Here is a 20,000-nt window from a genome sequence, read left to right on the forward strand (position 1 = left end):
AGGATGAGAGAGGGTCATCCGTGCTACAAGTCTACTAATAGCATCTGTGCTACAAGTCTACCAATAGCATCCGTGCTACAAGTCTACTAATAGCATCTGTGCTACAAGTCTACTAATAGCATCCGTGCTACAAGTCTACTAATAGCATCCGTGCTACAAGTCTACTAATAGCATCCGTGCTACAAGTCTACCAATAGCATCCGTGCTACAAGTCTACCAATAGCATCTGTGCTACAAGTCTACCAATAGCATCCGTGCTACAAGTCTACCAATAGCATCCGTGCTACAAGCCTACCAATAGCATCCGTGCTACAAGTCTACCAATAGCATCCGTGCTACAAGCCTACCAATAGCATCCGTGCTACAAGTCTACTAATAGCATCCGTGCTACAAGTCTACCAATAGCATCGGCGCTACAAGTCTACTAATCGCATCCGTGCTACAAGTCTACCAATAGCATCCGTGCTACAAGTCTACAAATAGCATCCGTGCTACAAGCCTACCAATAGCATCCGTGCTACAAGTCTACTAATAGCATCCGTGCTACAAGTCTACCAATAGCATCCGTGCTACAAGTCTACTAATCGCATCCGTGCTACAAGTCTACTAATAGCATCCATGCTACAAGTCTACCAATAGCATCCGTGCTACAAGTCTACCAATAGCATCTGTGCTACAAGTCTACCAATAGCATCCGTGCTACAAGTCTACCAATAGCATCTGTGCTACAAGTCTACCAATAGCATCCGTGCTACAAGTCTACTAATAGCATCCGTGCTACAAGTCTACTAATAGCATCCGTGCTACAAGTCTACTAATAGCATCCGTGCTACAAGTCTACCAATAGCATCCGTGCTACAAGTCTACCAATAGCATCCGTGCTACAAGTCTACTAATAGCATCCGTGCTACAAGTCTACCAATAGCATCCATGCTACAAGTCTACCAATAGCATCCGTGCTACAAGTCTACCAATAGCATCCATGCTACAAGCCTACTAATAGCATCCGTGCTAAAAGTCTACCAATAGTATCCGTGCTACAAGTCTACTAATAGCATCCGTGCTACAAGTCTACTAATAGCATCCGTGCTACAAGTCTACTAATAGCATCCGTGCTACAAGTCTACTAATAGCATCCGTGCTACAAGTCTACTAATAGCATCCGTGCTACAAGTCTACCAATAGCATCCGTGCTACAAGTCTACCAATAGAATCCGTGCTACAAGTCTACCAATAGAATCTGTTCTACAAGTCTACTAATAGCATCCATGCTACAAGTCTACCAATAGCATCCGTGCTACAAGTCTACTAATAGCATCCGTGCTACAAGTCTACTAATAGCATCCGTGCTACAAGTCTACTAATAGCATCCGTGCTACAAGTCTACCAATAGAATCCGTGCTACAAGTCTACCAATAGCATCCGTGCTACAAGTCTACTAATAGCATCCGTGCTACAAGTCTACTAATAGCATCCGTGCTACAAGTCTACTAATAGCATCCGTGCTACAAGTCTACTAATAGCATCCGTGCTACAAGTCTACCAATAGAATCCGTGCTACAAGTCTACCAATAGCATCCGTGCTACAAGTCTACTAATAGCATCCGTGCTACAAGTCTACTAATAGCATCCGTGCTACAAGTCTACTAATAGCATCCGTGCTACAAGTCTACCAATAGCATCCGTGCTACAAGCCTACCAATGGCATCCGTGCTACAAGTCTACTAATAGCATCCGTGCTACAAGTCTACTAATAGCATCCGTGCTACAAGTCTACTAATAGCATCCGTGCTACAAGTCTACTAATAGCATCCGTGCTACAAGTCTACTAATAGCATCCGTGCTACAAGTCTACTAATAGCATCCGTGCTACAAGTCTACTAATAGCATCCGTGCTACAAGTCTACTAATAGCATCCGTGCTACAATTCTACCAATAGCATCCGTGCTACAAGTCTACCAATAGCATCCGTGCTACAAGTCTACTAATAGCATCCGTGTTACAAGTCTACTAATAGCATTCGTGCTACAAGTCTACTAATAGCATCCGTGCTACAAGTCTACCAATAGCATCCGTGCTACAAGTCTACCAATAGCATCCGTGCTACAAGTCTACCAATAGCATCCGTGCTACAAGTCTACCAATAGCATCCGTGCTACAAGTCTACTAATAGCATCCGTGCTACAAGTCTACCAATAGCATCCGTGCTACAAGTCTACTAATAGCATCCGTGCTACAAGTCTACTAATAGCATCCGTGCTACAAGTCTACCAATAGCATCCGTGCTACAAGTCTACCAATAGCATCCGTGCTACAAGTCTACTAATAGCATCCGTGCTACAAGTCTACCAATAGCATCCGTGCTACAAGTCTACTAATAGCATCCGTGCTACAAGTCTACTAATAGCATCCGTGCTACAAGTCTACCAATAGCATCCGTGCTACAAGTCTACCAATAGCATCCGTGCTACAAGTCTACCAATAGCATCCGTGCTACAAGTCTACCAATAGCATCCGTGCTACAAGTCTACTAATAGCATCCGTGCTACAAGTCTACTAATAGCATCCGTGCTACAAGTCTACTAATAGCATCCGTGCTACAAGTCTACCAATAGCATCCGTGCTACAAGTCTACCAATAGCATCCGTGCTACGAGTCTACTAATAGCATCCGTGCTACAAGTCTACTAATAGCATCCGTGCTACGAGTCTACTAATAGCATCCGTGCTACAAGTCTACTAATAGCATCCGTGCTACAAGTCTACCAATAGCATCCGTGCTACAAGTCTACTAATAGCATCCGTGCTACAAGTCTACTAATAGCATCCGTGCTACAAGTCTACCAATAGCATCCGTGCTACAAGTCTACCAATAGCATCCGTGCTACAAGTCTACTAATAGCATCCGTGCTACAAGTCTACCAATAGCATCCATGCTACAAGTCTACCAATAGCATCCGTGCTACAAGTCTACCAATAGCATCCATGCTACAAGCCTACTAATAGCATCCGTGCTAAAAGTCTACCAATAGTATCCGTGCTACAAGTCTACTAATAGCATCCGTGCTACAAGTCTACTAATAGCATCCGTGCTACAAGTCTACTAATAGCATCCGTGCTACAAGTCTACTAATAGCATCCGTGCTACAAGTCTACTAATAGCATCCGTGCTACAAGTCTACCAATAGCATCCGTGCTACAAGTCTACCAATAGAATCCGTGCTACAAGTCTACCAATAGAATCTGTTCTACAAGTCTACTAATAGCATCCATGCTACAAGTCTACCAATAGCATCCGTGCTACAAGTCTACTAATAGCATCCGTGCTACAAGTCTACTAATAGCATCCGTGCTACAAGTCTACTAATAGCATCCGTGCTACAAGTCTACCAATAGAATCCGTGCTACAAGTCTACCAATAGCATCCGTGCTACAAGTCTACTAATAGCATCCGTGCTACAAGTCTACTAATAGCATCCGTGCTACAAGTCTACTAATAGCATCCGTGCTACAAGTCTACCAATAGCATCCATGCTACAAGCCTACCAATGGCATCCGTGCTACAAGTCTACTAATAGCATCCGTGCTACAAGTCTACTAATAGCATCCGTGCTACAAGTCTACCAATAGCATCCGTGCTACAAGTCTACCAATAGCATCCGTGCTACAAGTCTACCAATAGCATCCGTGCTACAAGTCTACTAATAGCATCCGTGCTACAAGTCTACCAATAGCATCCGTGCTACAAGTCTACTAATAGCATCCGTGCTACAAGTCTACTAATAGCATCCGTGCTACAAGTCTACTAATAGCATCCGTGCTACAAGTCTACTAATAGCATCCGTGCTACAAGTCTACTAATAGCATCCGTGCTACAAGTCTACTAATAGCATCCGTGCTACAAGTCTACCAATAGCATCCGTGCTACAAGTCTACCAATAGAATCCGTGCTACAAGTCTACCAATAGAATCTGTTCTACAAGTCTACCAATAGCATCCATGCTACAAGCCTACTAATAGCATCCGTGCTACAAGTCTACCAATAGCATCCGTGCTACAAGTCTACTAATAGCATCCGTGCTACAAGTCTACCAATAGCATCCGTGCTACAAGTCTACTAATAGCATCCGTGCTACAAGTCTACCAATAGCATCCATGCTACACCTCTGCTTCCCTCCCTCCCTCCCCTCCCTCCCTCCCCTCCCCTCTCCTCCCTCCTCCTCTCTTCCGTCTTCTCCTTAGTAAGAGTGTTTCTTCTGTGTTTTTTTTGTCTTCTTACAGAATGCGGAGGCCAGCTATGACTTCAGCAGCAACGACCCGTACCCTTACCCCCGCTACACGGATGACTGGTTTAACAGGTAGTGTGTGTGTGTCTTTGGGGGGGGGGTTATTGGTGTGTGAGAGAGAGAGAGAGAGAGAGAGAGAGATGCCTCTGTTCTTTGTGGCTGCCACGGGGTTTGGCAGGTCTCCTGGTTAGTTTTCGTATGGATTTTCTCCTCACGAGTTCCAGCTGTAGTGTTGAGGACTATATATATATCTGAGGCTCCCTGATCCATACTGTACATGACTCCAGATCAGACATGCCAGCCAGTCGTTCCTACCAGTGTGGACTGTAATAACCACGGTGTAAGCAACTGTGTGAGGCTGTGAGCGCTAGCACAGTTGACATTTTATCAAGCAATACCCGTTTTCTATCTACACTATAGCATTACGGAACGAGAAGCAGTGGGATGTCACGGATATCGGCACAGCTAGCGGGAGTGGTTAGTCACGACGCGCAGCGGAGTGCCGTTACACCCCGCTAGCCGTGCTGATATCCGTGACATCCCACGGCTTCGAGTTCCATAATGCTTTTAAACAACGGTTGCCACATTTATCCGTACATATTTCAAAAAGAAAGACAATACGAACTTTAAATAAATGTATTTTTAATGCAACTATTTGTTAATCATTTGCGGATACTTCCGCTGAAAAAGGGAACGTTGCCAGGCAACGACAATGCTACAGGACATTTTTGTAAACATTGATCTATAGACTACTAATAAGAGGTGGATTGATATTAAAAGATGTCCGAACATTGCATTTTAGCGTGGGGATATCGTGGTTATCGCCACGGCTGGAATGCAAACCGACCAATAGAGACAATGGACCGGATCTACAGTATACCGTTGTATAATATTTCTTATCTATACAACATGATCTAAATGCCTAAATACGAGTCATCTGATCTATGTTGTGAATATACAGTAACAGCTAAAACTAAAGAGAACTGTACCCACAATGCACCTAACCCTATTACTAACCTATCAGAATCCTAACATTTAGAAAAACACGCACTAACATAAAGGGGTGAGACAGAAGCTGTACCAATTGCAGCAAAATAGCTAACATTACAGGAATCATCAGTGTAACTGCTTTAGCCACTGACCGCTACCATGAATGTTATGGAAGCTGCTGCTAGTTGTTGTGAGCTCATGAGCTAACTGGCTATCCCGCTGTTATTGTGCTGGATTAGCATTGGAAGCATTGGAACTGATGTGTCCAGGCGACAAGACCTATCTTAATTTATCAGACATTATTTCATATCATTTCAATTCACAGCTATTTCAGTGGCATGACTAGCTTCCGTCCTACCAGTCCTGAACAGAAACAAGCCAGCCATGCACATAAGCCAGGCTTGACCTGGCCTGGTTAAATCCGTATTTTTGGGGGATTTTGGGCATAAAGGGGTTCATATCTGAAAATACTCCAGGGATATCACCAGGCACCCTGCTGTGTTTTGAAGAGGAACCCCCAAACTACAAGAATAAGCAGAGAAAACAACTTTACCCGACAAAACCAGGTTCATCAGAATAACAGCCTTTGACTCCTGACACAACTTGACTAAGACACAAAGTTTTAGATTACCATGGTCAATACTCTCTCTCTCTCTCTCTCCCTCTCTCTCTCTCTCTCTCTCTCTCTCTATTCTGCACTGACTGCATGGACCTCCGCTCCTCCTCTCCTCCACCAACCCTCACTGTTAAGACAGTGTGTGTGATTGAGTGGAACGACGGATTGTATGTGTGTGTGTATGTGTGTATGTGTGTGTGTGGGTCCATGCGTGTGTGTGTGTGTGTGAGTGGTCATGGCGGTCGTAGCGTTGCTGCTGCCGTCTCGGTGCTGAGCACGACTCGCTAGGCAGCTGGTTGTTTATAAATAGCTGCCTGTCTGTAGCAATGCATGCTGGGAGAGCTTGCTGCATTTGCCCGGTTGGAAAGACCAGAAATACTGTACATAGGCAGGCACACACACACGCACACACACACACACACACACACACACACACACACACACACACGTTATAATTCTTCATGCATCTTACAAATTAACACCACATGCAAAGTAAACCATTTGTTTATAAATGGATGATTTCATCCATGCATTTCATCCAAAATGGATGAATGTGTTGGGTGTCCAGTGTCCAGCGTGCTCTTAAAGCTAATGTTTTCCAGATCTCACAATGACGGATTGGCTCATGCTAATGTCCATCGATTTCTGGCAATTTCTTTGTCAAGTAAGACTGCCAGGAAGGTAGTACGTCTAAATTTACCTCTGTACCTGTTTTGTTACCATTATGTGTTTGCATCCTATTCCTCTTGTGTTCCCTCTCCTGGGGTCACGCAGACACTGGGTCACCCCCAGACTCCGTAACCCCTCTGACCTCATCTATCCTACAAGTGGTGACAGGGGGACTTTGGAATTGCCAGCAACAATCAACAATCCTCCCGCCCTAAGCACTTATTGTATTTTATTGTATTATATTATATTGCACTGTACTTTAGATTGCTATTCTTGCACTTTGCCTTCAGCACTAGATTATGCTCTTAGTCACTTGTTTTAGAGAGAAGATGCACTTGTGAGTTCTGGCAAGTAGTAGTACATTGGCTCTTCCTACGTTAAATGCAATTATTGTTAGTCGCTTTGGATAAAAGCGTCTGCTAAATGACTGTAATGTAATGTAGACTCGGTAATCCAGGTGACCTGAATTAAAAGCTGAACCGACGTTCCAGGAACAAAACCTCACCCTCCATAAGTCTCATAGAACCATTGGTTCCTTCGGTTGGTTCTAAGGGGTTCCCCCCTGTGTGTCTCCCCAGCCACGGGACCAGGTGTGCGGGCGAGGTGTCCGCCGCCGCCAACAACAACATCTGCGGGGTGGGCGTGGCCTACAACTCGAAGGTGGCAGGTACGTGCCCGCTTTTGACGCGCAGCGTCCTCGAACAGCGCAGAAATACGCTCTCATTCCAGTGATAAGAGCAGTCAGGGAATAGTAACGCTAGCAATACCAGTCATTAGATTACAGTAATGGAAATCTATGGTTTTTGGAACAGCTTGCTCAGCGATTTACTGATTCTTAGCGCTGAGTTGACCACTGAAATACACACGGCAACATCATGGATTATACGAGCCCTCTGAGGTAACCCAAAAGTCGAAGTGAGAGCCCGGCAGACAGCATCAATTGAGACAGTTCCATGTTTCCGCAAACAATTGATTTGACCTCCAGGTGAAGCAGGCGAGACAGAGAAGGAAAGAAAACAACTAACAGTTATTGACTGTCGGATTCGTTCCTGTCCAACGATCTGGCTTTGATTGCTCTATATGGCTTTGAACAGCTGTATTGTTTACCTCCTGTCAATATATATAAACAATAGTATTCTCATTGGAGAGAGACCCTTGCATTTATATAGATAGAAAGGTTTCACACTGATGGAGAGGTTTAACACACTGATAGAGAGGTTTAACACACTGATAGAGTGGTTTAACACACTGATAGAGAGGTTTAACACACTGATAGAGAGGTTTAACACACTGATAGAGGGGTTTAACACACTGATAGAGAGGTTTAACACACTGATAGAGAGGTTTAACACCGATAGAGAGGTTTAACACACTGATAGAGAGGTTTAACACACTGATAGAGGTTTAACACACTGATAGAGAGGTTTAACACACTGATAGAGAGGTTTAACACACTGATAGAGAGGTTTAACACACTGATAGAGGTTTAACACACTGATAGAGAGGTTTAACACACTGATAGAGGGGTTTAACACTGATAGAGAGGTTTAACACACTGATTAATTATTAACGCTTAATTTAAGTAAGTTAAGTAATCTTTTTCTGATAGAGAGGTTTAACACACTGATAGAGATGTTTAACACACTGATAAAGAGGTTTAACACACTGATAGAGAGGTTTAACACACTGATATAGAGGTTTAACACACTGATAGAGGGGTTTAACACACTGATAGAGAGGTTTAACACACTGATATAGAGGTTTAACACACTGATAGAGAGGTTTAACACACTGATAGAGAGGTTTACCACACTGATAGAGAGGTTTAACACACTGATGGAGAGGTTTAACACACTGATGGAGAGGTTTAACACTGATAGAGAGGTTTAACACACTGATAGAGAGGTTTAACACACTGATAGAGGGGTTTAACACACTGATAGAGAGGTTTAACACACTGATAGAGAGGTTTAACACACTGATAGAGAGGTTTAACACAATGATAGAGAGGTTTAACACATTGATAGAGAGGTTTAACACACTGATAGAGAGGTTTAACACACTGATAGAGGGGTTTAACACACTGATAGAGGGGTTTAACACACTGATAGAGGGGTTTAACACATTGATAGAGAGGTTTAACACTGATAGAGAGGTTTTACACACTGATAGAGAGGTTTAACACACTGATAAAGAGGTTTAACACACTGATAGAGAGGTTTAACACACTGATAGAGAGGTTTAACACACTGATAGAGAGGTTTAACACTGATAGAGGGGTTTAACACACTGATAGAGAGGTTTAACACACTGATAGAGAGGTTTAACACACTGATAGAGAGGTTTAACACACTGATAGAGAGGTTTAACACTGATAGAGGTTTAACACACTGATAGAGAGGTTTAACACACTGATAGAGGTTTAACACACTGATAGAGGGGTTTAACACACTGATAGAGAGGTTTAACACTGATAGAGAGGTTTAACACACTGATAGAGAGGTTTAACACACTGATAGAGGGGTTTAACACACTGATAGAGAGGTTTAACACACTGATAGAGAGGTTTAACACACTGATAGAGAGACTGATAGAGAGGTTTAACACACTGATAGAGAGGTTTAACACAGATAGAGAGGTTTAACACACTGATAGAGAGGTTTAACACACTGATGGAGAGGTTTAACACACTGATAGAGAGGTTTAACACACTGATAGAGAGGTTTAACACTGATAGAGAGGTTTAACACACTGATAGAGAGGTTTAACACACTGATAGAGAGGTTTAACACACTGATAGAGAGGTTTAACACACCGATAGAGAGGTTTAACACACTGATAGAGAGGTTTAACACACTGATAGAGAGGTTTAACACACTGATAGAGAGGTTTAACACACTGATAGAGGGGTTTAACACACTGATAGAGAGGTTTAACACACTGATAGAGAGGTTTAACACACTGATAGAGAGGTTTAACACTGATAGAGGGGTTTAACACACTGATAGAGAGGTTTAACACACTGATAGAGAGGTTTAACACACTGATAGAGAGGTTTAACACTGATAGAGGGGTTTAACACACTGATAGAGAGGTTTAACACACTGATAGAGAGGTTTAACACACTGATAGAGAGGTTTAACACACTGATAAAGAGGTTTAACACACTGATAGAGAGGTTTAACACACTGATAGAGAGGTTTAACACACTGATAGAGAGGTTTAACACTGATAGAGAGGTTTAACACACTGATAGAGGGGTTTAACACACTGATAGAGAGGTTTAACACACTGATAGAGGGGTTTAACACAGTGATAGAGAGGTTTAACACACTGATAGAGGGGTTTAACACTGATAGAGAGGTTTAACACTGATAGAGAGGTTTAACACACTGATAGAGAGGTTTAACACACTGACAGAGAGGTTTAACACACTGATAGAGAGGTTTAACACACTGATAGAGAGGTTTAACACACTGATAGAGAGGTTTAACACACTGATAGAGAGGTTTAACACACTGATAGAGAGGTTTAACACTGATAGAGAGGTTTAACACACTGATAGAGAGGTTTAACACACTGATAGAGAGGTTTAACACACTGATAGAGAGGTTTAACACTGATAGAGAGGTTTAACACACTGATAGAGAGGTTTAACATTGATAGAGAGGTTTAACACACTGATAGAGAGGTTTAACACACTGATAGAGAGGTTTAACACACTGATAGAGGGGTTTAACACACTGATAGAGAGGTTCAACACACTGATAGAGAGGTTTAACACACTGATAGAGAGGTTTAACACTGATAGAGAGGTTTAACACACTGATAGAGGGGTTTAACACACTGATAGAAAGGTTTAACACACTGATAGAGGGGTTTAACACACTGATAGAGAGGTTTAACACTGATAGAGAGGTTTAACATTGATAGAGAGGTTTAACACACTGATAGAGAGGTTTAACACACTGATAGAGAGGTTTAACACACTGATAGAGAGGTTTAACACACTGATAGAGAGGTTTAACACACTGATAGAGAAGTTTAACACACTGATAGAGGGGTTAACACACTGATAGAGAGGTTTAACACCGATAGAGAGGTTTAACACACTGATAGAGAGGTTTAACACCGATAGAGGGGTTTAACACACTGATAGAGAGGTTTAACACACTGATAGAGAGGTTTAACACACTGATAGAGAGGTTTAACACACTGATAGAGAGGTTTAACACTGATAGAGAGGTTTAACACATTGATAGAGAGGTTTAACACACTGATAGAGAGGTTTAACACACTGATAGAGGGGTTTAACACACTGATAGAGAGGTTTAACACACTGATAGAGAGGTTTAACACACTGATAGAGAGGTTTAACACACTGATAGAGAGGTTTAACACACTGATAGAGAGGTTTAACACACTGATAGAGGTTTAACACACTGATAGAGAGGTTTAACACTGATAGAGGGGTTTAACACACTGATAGAGAGGTTTAACACACTGATAGAGAGGTTTAACACTGATAGAGGGGTTTAACACACTGATAGAGAGGTTTAACACACTGATAGAGAGGTTTAACACACTGATAGAGAGGTTAAACACTGATAGAGAGGTTTAACACACTGATAGAGGGGTTTAACACACTGATAGAGAGGTTTAACACACTGATAGAGAGGTTTAACACACTGATAAAGAGGTTTAACACACTGATAGAGAGGTTTAACACACTGATAGAGAGGTTTAACACACTGATAGAGAGGTTTAACACTGATAGAGAGGTTTAACACACTGATAGAGGGGTTTAACACACTGATAGAGAGGTTTAACACACTGATAGAGGGGTTTAACACAGTGATAGAGAGGTTTAACACACTGATAGAGGGGTTTAACACTGATAGAGAGGTTTAACACTGATAGAGAGGTTTAACACACTGATAGAGAGGTTTAACACACTGACAGAGAGGTTTAACACACTGATAGAGAGGTTTAACACACTGACAGAGAGGTTTAACACACTGATAGAGAGGTTTAACACACTGATAGAGAGGTTTAACACTGATAGAGAGGTTTAACACACTGATAGAGAGGTTTAACACACTGATAGAGAGGTTTAACACTGATAGAGAGGTTTAACACACTGATAGAGAGGTTTAACATTGATAGAGAGGTTTAACACACTGATAGAGAGGTTTAACACACTGATAGAGGGGTTTAACACACTGATAGAGAGGTTCAACACACTGATAGAGAGGTTTAACACACTGATAGAGAGGTTTAACACTGATAGAGAGGTTTAACATTGATAGAGAGGTTTAACACACTGATAGAGAGGTTTAACACACTGATAGAGAGGTTTAACACACTGATAGAGAGGTTTAACACACTGATAGAGAGGTTTAACACACTGATAGAGAGGTTTAACACACTGATAGAGAAGTTTAACACACTGATAGAGGGGTTAACACACTGATAGAGAGGTTTAACACCGATAGAGAGGTTTAACACACTGATAGAGAGGTTTAACACCGATAGAGGGGTTTAACACACTGATAGAGAGGTTTAACACACTGATAGAGAGGTTTAACACACTGATAGAGAGGTTTAACACACTGATAGAGAGGTTTAACACTGATAGAGAGGTTTAACACATTGATAGAGAGGTTTAACACACTGATAGAGAGGTTTAACACACTGATAGAGGGGTTTAACACACTGATAGAGAGGTTTAACACACTGATAGAGAGGTTTAACACACTGATAGAGAGGTTTAACACACTGATAGAGAGGTTTAACACACTGATAGAGAGGTTTAACACACTGATAGAGGTTTAACACACTGATAGAGAGGTTTAACACTGATAGAGGGGTTTAACACACTGATAGAGAGGTTTAACACACTGATAGAGGGGTTTAACACACTGATAGAGAGGTTTAACACCCTGATAGAGATGTTTAACACACTGATAGAGAGGTTTAACACCCTGATAGAGAGGTTTAACACACTGATAGAGGGGTTTAACACACTGATAGAGAGGTTTAACACACTGATAGAGAGGTTTAACACACTGATAGAGAGGTTTAACACACTGATAGAGAGGTTTAACACACTGATAGAGAGGTTTAACACACTGATAGAGAGGTTTAACACACTGAGAGGTTTAACACACTGATAGAGAGGTTTAACACACTGATAGAGAGGTTTAACACACTGATAGAGAGGTTTAACACACTGATAGAGGGGTTAACACACTGATAGAGAGGTTTAACACACTGAGAGGTTTAACACACTGATAGAGAGGTTTAACACACTGATAGAGAGGTTTAACACATTGATAGAGAGGTTTAACACACTGATAGAGAGGTTTAACACACTGATAGAGAGGTTTAACACACTGATAGAGAGGTTTAACACACTGATAGAGAGGTTTAACACACTGATAGAGAGGTTTAACACACTGATAGAGAGGTTTAACACACTGATAGAGAGGTTTAACACACTGATAGAGAGGTTTAACACACTGATAGAGAGGTTTAACACTGATAGAGAGGTTTAACACACTGATAGAGAGGTTTAACACACTGATAGAGAGGTTTAACACTGATAGAGGGGTTTAACACACTGATAGAGAGGTTTAACACACTGATAGAGAGGTTTAACACACTGATGGAGAGGTTTAACACACTGATAGAGAGGTTTAACACACTGATAGAGGTTTAACACACTTATAAAGAGGTTTAACACACTGATAGAGGGGTTTAACACACTGATAGAGAGGTTTAACACACTGATAGAGGGGTTTAACACACTGATAGAGAGGTTTAACACACTGATAGAGAGGTTTAACACACTGATAGAGAGGTTTAACACACTGATAGAGAGGTTTAACACACCGATAGAGGGGTTTAACACACTGATAGAGGGGTTTAACACTGATAGAGGGGTTTAACACACTGATAGAGAGGTTTAACACACTGATAGAGAGGTTTAACACTGATAGAGAGGTTTAACACACTGATAGAGAGGTTTAACACACTGATAGAGAGGTTTAACACACTGATAGAGAGGTTTAACACACTGATAGAGAGGTTTAACACACTGATAGAGATGTTTAACACATTGATAGAGAGGTTTAACACACTGATAGAGAGGTTTAACACACTGATAGAGAGGTTTAACACACTGATAGAGAGGTTTAACACACTGATAGAGAGGTTTAACACACTGATAGAGAGGTTTAACACACTGATAGACAGGTTTAACACACTGATAGAGAGGTTTAACACACTGATAGAGAGGTTTAACACACTGATAGAGAGGTTTAACACACTGATAGAGGTTTAACACTGATAGAGGGGTTTAACACACTGATAAAGAGGTTTAACACACTGATAGAGAGGTTTAACACTGATAGAGAGGTTTAACACACTGATAGAGGGGTTTAACACACTGATAAAGAGGTTTAAAACACTGATAGAGAGGTTTAACACTGATAGAGGGGTTTAACACACTGATAGAGAGGTTTAACACATTGATAGAGAGGTTTAACACATTGATAGAGAGGTTTAACACCTGGACACTGAATCTTTCAGGTCAGGGCTTAATTTAAGTAATTTAAGTAATCTTTTTCTCCTCTCCTCTTTCCTCCTCTCCTCCTCTCCTCCCCTCTCCTTACCTCCTGCCCTTTGCTCTCTTTTCCTCTCCTCCTCCTTCTCTCCTCTCATCTTCTCTCTCTCTGCTCCTCTCTCCCTCTCCTCCGCTCTCCTCCCTCTCCTCCTCTCTCCTCTCCTCCAGGTATCCGGATGCTGGACCAGCCCTTCATGACTGACATCATCGAGGCGTCGTCCATCAGTCACATGCCCCAGGTGATTGACATCTACAGCGCGAGCTGGGGTCCCACGGACGACGGCAAGACGGTGGACGGCCCCCGCGAGCTCACGCTGCAGGCCATGGCTGACGGGGTCAACAAGGTACAGAGCTGCTAGGCTTACTGACGGGGTCAACAAAGTAGAGAGCTACTATCAATCAATCAATCAAAGCTTTATTTGTATAGCGCATTTCATACCCAGAGGCAACACAATGCGCTTTACAGAGAACAAGGGAGGTGGGCATACGACCCACTCTCTACATAATCCAGAGGGAAGCAAAAAAACAGTATCACCCGGGGGCCAGATAAGTGAGCTGTAAAAATTCTTCCCTGACCCCTCTCAACAAGGCGATCGAGCAAGCTCCAGGAGTATGTTTGTCTACCGGCTAAGAACATTTATAAAGAAATACATTACATTAAATTACATTTCAGAGTGAGAGAGGCTAAAAGCATCATAGGAGAGAGAATATTCTACGGACATGCCACATCATCCATGTTATAAGGTTACTTACAATCATAGACAGTCAAAGTTTCGTCAAACGGTGCACTCTCGAGATATAGCCCGTCGCCGCTAACACACTCAATGGATCCATACATGTGCATAGAAATAAAATCCCTTAAAGTCGCACTGAAACGGACGTTTGAGATCATCTAACTACCGTTGTTTCGGCCCTTGTTAGGCACTCCGGCAGGGTGTTCCAGAGGTTGGGGGCATAGAAACTAAAAGCTGCCTCTCCGTGTTTCTGGGTCCTGGCTTTTGGAACTGTTAGAAGTTCAGTACCTGAGGATCTGAGTGGTCTGTTGGGCATGTTCCTGCCAAGCATGTCTGAAATATATTCTGGTGAGTGACTGTGGAGAGATTTATAGACTAGTAGTAGTATTTTAAAGTCTGTTCTAGAGTTGACTGGTAACCAGTGTAGTGATTTTAAGGCTGGTGTGATGTGTGCCCTTCGTCTAGTCTTAGTGAGGACTCGTGCTGTTTTTGAGGGATATCTCGAGAGAGAGAGTGCACCATTTGACGAAACTTTGATATCGGCCGTTGTATATGATCATAAATAACCTTATAACATGGCTTATAATGCTAAATTCCGAACCTGTCCTTTAACAAGGTAGATAGCTACTAGACCTACTACATTATTTATTTGCAATATTTATATTGACAGTTATTTTTCGTATTGTTCTCTGTGCTATCATTGGCTGTCCCTGTGGTATTATACTGTACGCATGGAGCTATAACAATTATGTCCCCAAGACACACACACACACACACACACACGCACACACACACCCGGACGCAGAGTTAACACGCTGATGGTGCCAGTGTCAATTATGTGCTTGGTTAATTATAGTGCCACATGCAGGGAGGTAGTGTGTGTCCAGATCGACCCAGGGCTGCTTTAATCCCCTGTGATATAAACACAACTAATTAAGCCCTGTTCCACTAAGCTAATTATCACATATAGTAACCATTGCGTAGGCTACGAATGTCTTACCACAACAGAACAAAAGTACCATTTTCCAACCCGAGAAGCGAATCGTTCAATTTGAACGTTTTCCACGGAGCAGCGATGCACCGTATGTTTTCTTAATTCCCTCCAACCGTCGAGGACGCCGGTGACCTCTGCCCCGCTCCGATCGCTCCGGTCCAAACGAGCCACTTAGCTCGCATCCCGAGCGAGACAGTTTTTCCCAAATTGCAGCGGAATGAGGGAAATAAATGACGGGGAATGTTCCGGAAGGCTGTCGGGTCTGTGAGTAGCGCGGGGAACGAGGCCAAGGCGGGAGGCCGGTTCTGAGATGATCTCACCCGTGTTCCACGGAAACAGAGACACAGAAATAGGCGTGGAGTACAGAACATAGCTCTCTCTCGGGTGAATATGAGTGTGTGTTGTTCCTGGGAGAGAGAGAGGGGGGGGAGAGAGAGAGAGGAGAGAAAGAGAAGGAGAGAGAGCAAAAGAGAAAGAACGAGAGAGGTGGAGAGAGAGAGAGGGAGAGAGAGGAGGATCAGGTGTCTTGTGTGCTGCTACTATCAATCTTAAGCTGGAGTCGGAAGCTAAATGTTTCATGTCACCTTGTTTGTTTGTCAGTTTAGCAGAAGGCTGGGAATGTTGTTTCCACTTTGTCCATTCAGACTCTGTCGGCTGTAAATGGAGTGAGGAGGGAGGAAGGGAGGAAGAGAAGAAGGAGAGACAGAAAGGAGAGAGAGAAGGAGAGAGAGGAGACAGGGAGTAGGAAAGAGAGAGCGTAGGATAGATGGAGAGGAGAGAGAGTGAGAGAGTTAGGAAAGAGAGTAGGAGAGTGAGAGAGAAAGAGATAGAGAGAGAAAGAATGAGAGAGAGAGAAAGAGATAGAGAGAGAAAGAATGAGAGAGAGAGAGAGGAAAGAGATAGAGAGAGAAAGAATGAGAGAGAGAGAGAGAGAGAGAGAGAGAGAGAGGAAAGAGAGAGAGAGAGAGAGAGGAAAGAGAGTAGGAGAGTGAGAGAGAAAGAGATAGAGAGAGAAAGAATGAGAGAGAGAGATAGAGAGAGAGAGAGAAAGAGAGAGAGAGAAAGAATGAGAGAGAGATAGAGAGAGAGAGAGGAAAGAGAGTAGGAGAGTGAGAGAGAAAGAGATAGAGAGAGAAAGAATGAGAGAGAGAGATAGAGAAAGAATGAGAGAGAGAGAGAGAGGGAGAGAGGGAGAGAGAGAGAGGGAGAGAGAGAGAGAGAGAGAGAGAGGAAAGATGGTTCCTGATGACAGCCGAGTCCCGTACCCTCAGCGATTATTCTTAAAGGGGTAGTTCCGAATTTTGGACATAGAGCCTCATAACGTTGTTGATTGATGGAGAACATTTTCAGCTGATTCCATGCTGTCTCTTGTTCTGGACTAGTGGTATGCTAATGCTAGCGCAATGCAGTAGAAACGGCTAGCATTCAAAGAAAACTCACTTAAACACTCCACAGTGCACCCAAATCAAATATGACATTTTGAAGTCCAACTTGAAGCCAAAAGTTGGACCTATATGGCTCTTTCTGTAAATAGGGAGGCAGAGCGATATCTAGTCGGCACTATTGTCTTCACAACAACAAGGAATAGAAGAGTGGACTATTCTTTTACCATCAACAAAACAACACGTTGCAATGGCCACACTTAAAAGGGATGTTTGACTTTGATGAGTTTCATTTATCTGGTGAACCTTACTTGTTTGGAGTATAAGTGAGTTTTCTTCGAATGCTAGCCATTTTAGATCGACTGCGCATGCATTAGCATGCCGCTAACGGCGGAACGAGACACAGCATGTGCTGAAAATGGTAAATGGTAAATGTACTGCACTTATATAGCGCTTTTCCACCTTAGCGGCTTTACAATGGCCAAAGCGCTTTACAATGGCCTCTCATTCACCCATTCACGCACACATTCACACACCAATGGCGGTAGCTGCCATGCAAGGTGCTAACCTGCTCATTGGGAGCAATTTGGGGTTAGGTGTCTTGCTCAAGGACACTTCGACATGTGGACGGTCGGAGCTGGGATTCGAACCGCTGACCCTTGGATCATTGAACGACCCGCTCTACCAACTGAGCTACAGATTGATTGTTCCATCAATCAAAAACATTATGGGGAAGTCGTAAAGGAGGCTCTATGTCCTCAAGTTCATTCTGAACTACCCCTTTAAGGCCTTCACTTGGCCTAGTTAGCAGGCAGGCTGTACTGGTACTGCGGCTATTAGAACCAGCTGGTCTGATCTATCCTTCAGGGCCGAGGAGGGAAAGGCAGCATCTACGTCTGGGCATCGGGAGACGGCGGTAGCTATGACGACTGTAACTGCGACGGTTACGCCTCCAGCATGTGGACCATCTCCATCAACTCGGCCATCAACGACGGGCGCACGGCGCTGTACGACGAGAGCTGCTCCTCCACGCTGGCCTCCACCTTCAGCAACGGACGCAAGAGGAACCCAGAGGCAGGCGTGGTGAGTGTGTGTGTGTGTGTTTGTGTGTGTGTGTGTTTGTGTGTGTGTGTGTGAGTGTGTGTGTGTGTTTGTTTGTTTGTGTGTGTGTGTTTGTGTGTGTGTGTGTTTGTTTGTGTGTGTGTGTGTGTGTGTCTGAGTATGTGTGTGTGTTTGTGTGTGTGTGTGTGTTTGTGTGTGAGTGTGTGTGTCTGAGCGTGTGTGTGTGTGTCTGAGTGTGTGTGTGTGTGTGTGTCTGAGTATGTGTGTGTGTTTGTGTGTCTGAGCGTGTGTGTGTGTGTGTGTGTCTGAGTGTGTGTGTGTGTGTGTCTGAGCGTGTGTGTGTGTGTGTGTCTGAGTGTGTGTGTGTGTGTGTGTCTGAGAATGTGTGTGTGTTTGTGTGTCTGAGCGTGTGTGTGTGTGTGTGTGTGTCTGAGTATATGTGTGTGTGTGTGTGTCTGAGTATGTGTGTGTGTGTGTGTGTGTGTGTGTTTGTGTGTGTGTGTGTGTTTGTGTGTGTGTGTGCCTGCCTGTGGTTGTGTGTGTACTCTTATTATCCATTGTCAAACCTTACACAGAGAATTTTACATTCATCCTTCCTTTCTTAGAACTTTCCGTTCTATTGAGCTCAGGTTTAATCAGTATGCATATTCTCACCCCAGTGAACTTTTCAGACATTTGAATACCGTTATTTTTCTTTCTTTTCTTTGATTCAGCCTTTCAAAATGACAATTCTATCCTCTTTCTCTTGTTGAACAAAGGCCAGAGATGGAATCTGAGTCTATTAAATCTGTCGAACGTTGAAACCGTTTCTCACTTCGTTCAGGAGAACTAGAGGAGACTAGACTAACAGGAGACTGTGGGAGAGTGGGGAAGGTTGTAACGCTGTGGTGCAGCTGTTATGACCACGGTTAGTACTGGACTCATCTGGCAACTCGGGAGACAGGAAAGGTGTTAAGAGGAAACTCCGGAGAGTCCGGTCACCCCCGCAGCGCAGGTCCAGGGCTGCGCACGGGGGGGGGGGCAGAGTAGCAGTCGTAACAGCCGTGTTGAAACGTCAGTGGAAGGTTCCGGAGGAGGAGGAGGGAGGCTATGATTGTTCAGCTACCCCACGTCCCGCCCCTGTGACAACGATCATCAGGTGGTCACCCAGGTGCTCTGCCAAGACAGCCCAGTGTCCGGTCTGCCCAGCCTAACAAGCGTGTCTGTCACGGTGCTCATGTGTCCCGCTCTAACGGACAGTAGAACGGGAGGTTGAAGAGAGAGGGGAAAGAGAGATTAAAAGAACATCCGTGGACGTCAGCGTCGTCTAAAGGTCAAAGTTACCGAAAAAGGTCTGCGTTTGTAACGAGCGACATGAAGAAGACGACAGCGTGACAGAGGCGGCTCGCGGCAGCGGGTTTGACCTAGCTCACCCCTGCGGGATTCAACTGTTTCTTACTCCTGTGTGGGTGACAAGTCCACCCGTTGCTTATTCAACTGTTTCTTACTCCTGTGTGGGTGACAAGTCCACCCGTTGCTTATTCAACTGTTTCTTACTCCTGTGTGGGTGACAAGTCCACCCGTTGCTTATTCAACTGTTTCTTACTCCTGTGTGGGTGACAAGTACACCCGTTGCTTATTCAACTGTTTCTTACTACTGTG

General features: G+C 43.5%; 1 protein-coding gene across 1 annotated transcript in view; it reads left to right on the plus strand.

Moving 5' to 3' along the window:
* The window catches only part of pcsk2 (proprotein convertase subtilisin/kexin type 2), a gene marked incomplete at both ends in the record, with an annotated part of 26,634 nt that overhangs the window by 5,827 nt on the left and 807 nt on the right, over window positions 1-20,000 (plus strand). The window contains 4 exons of the mRNA XM_084462568.1: window positions 4,281-4,357; window positions 7,139-7,227; window positions 14,356-14,531; window positions 18,165-18,380. Of these exons, the coding sequence (XP_084318694.1) occupies window positions 4,281-4,357; window positions 7,139-7,227; window positions 14,356-14,531; window positions 18,165-18,380 (558 nt within the window). The remainder of the gene's footprint in view (window positions 1-4,280; window positions 4,358-7,138; window positions 7,228-14,355; window positions 14,532-18,164; window positions 18,381-20,000) is intronic.

The sequence above is a fragment of the Borostomias antarcticus genome, assembly GCF_949987555.1.
Source record: "Borostomias antarcticus genome assembly, contig: scaffold_458, whole genome shotgun sequence".
NCBI classification, from domain to species: domain Eukaryota; kingdom Metazoa; phylum Chordata; class Actinopteri; order Stomiiformes; family Stomiidae; genus Borostomias; species Borostomias antarcticus.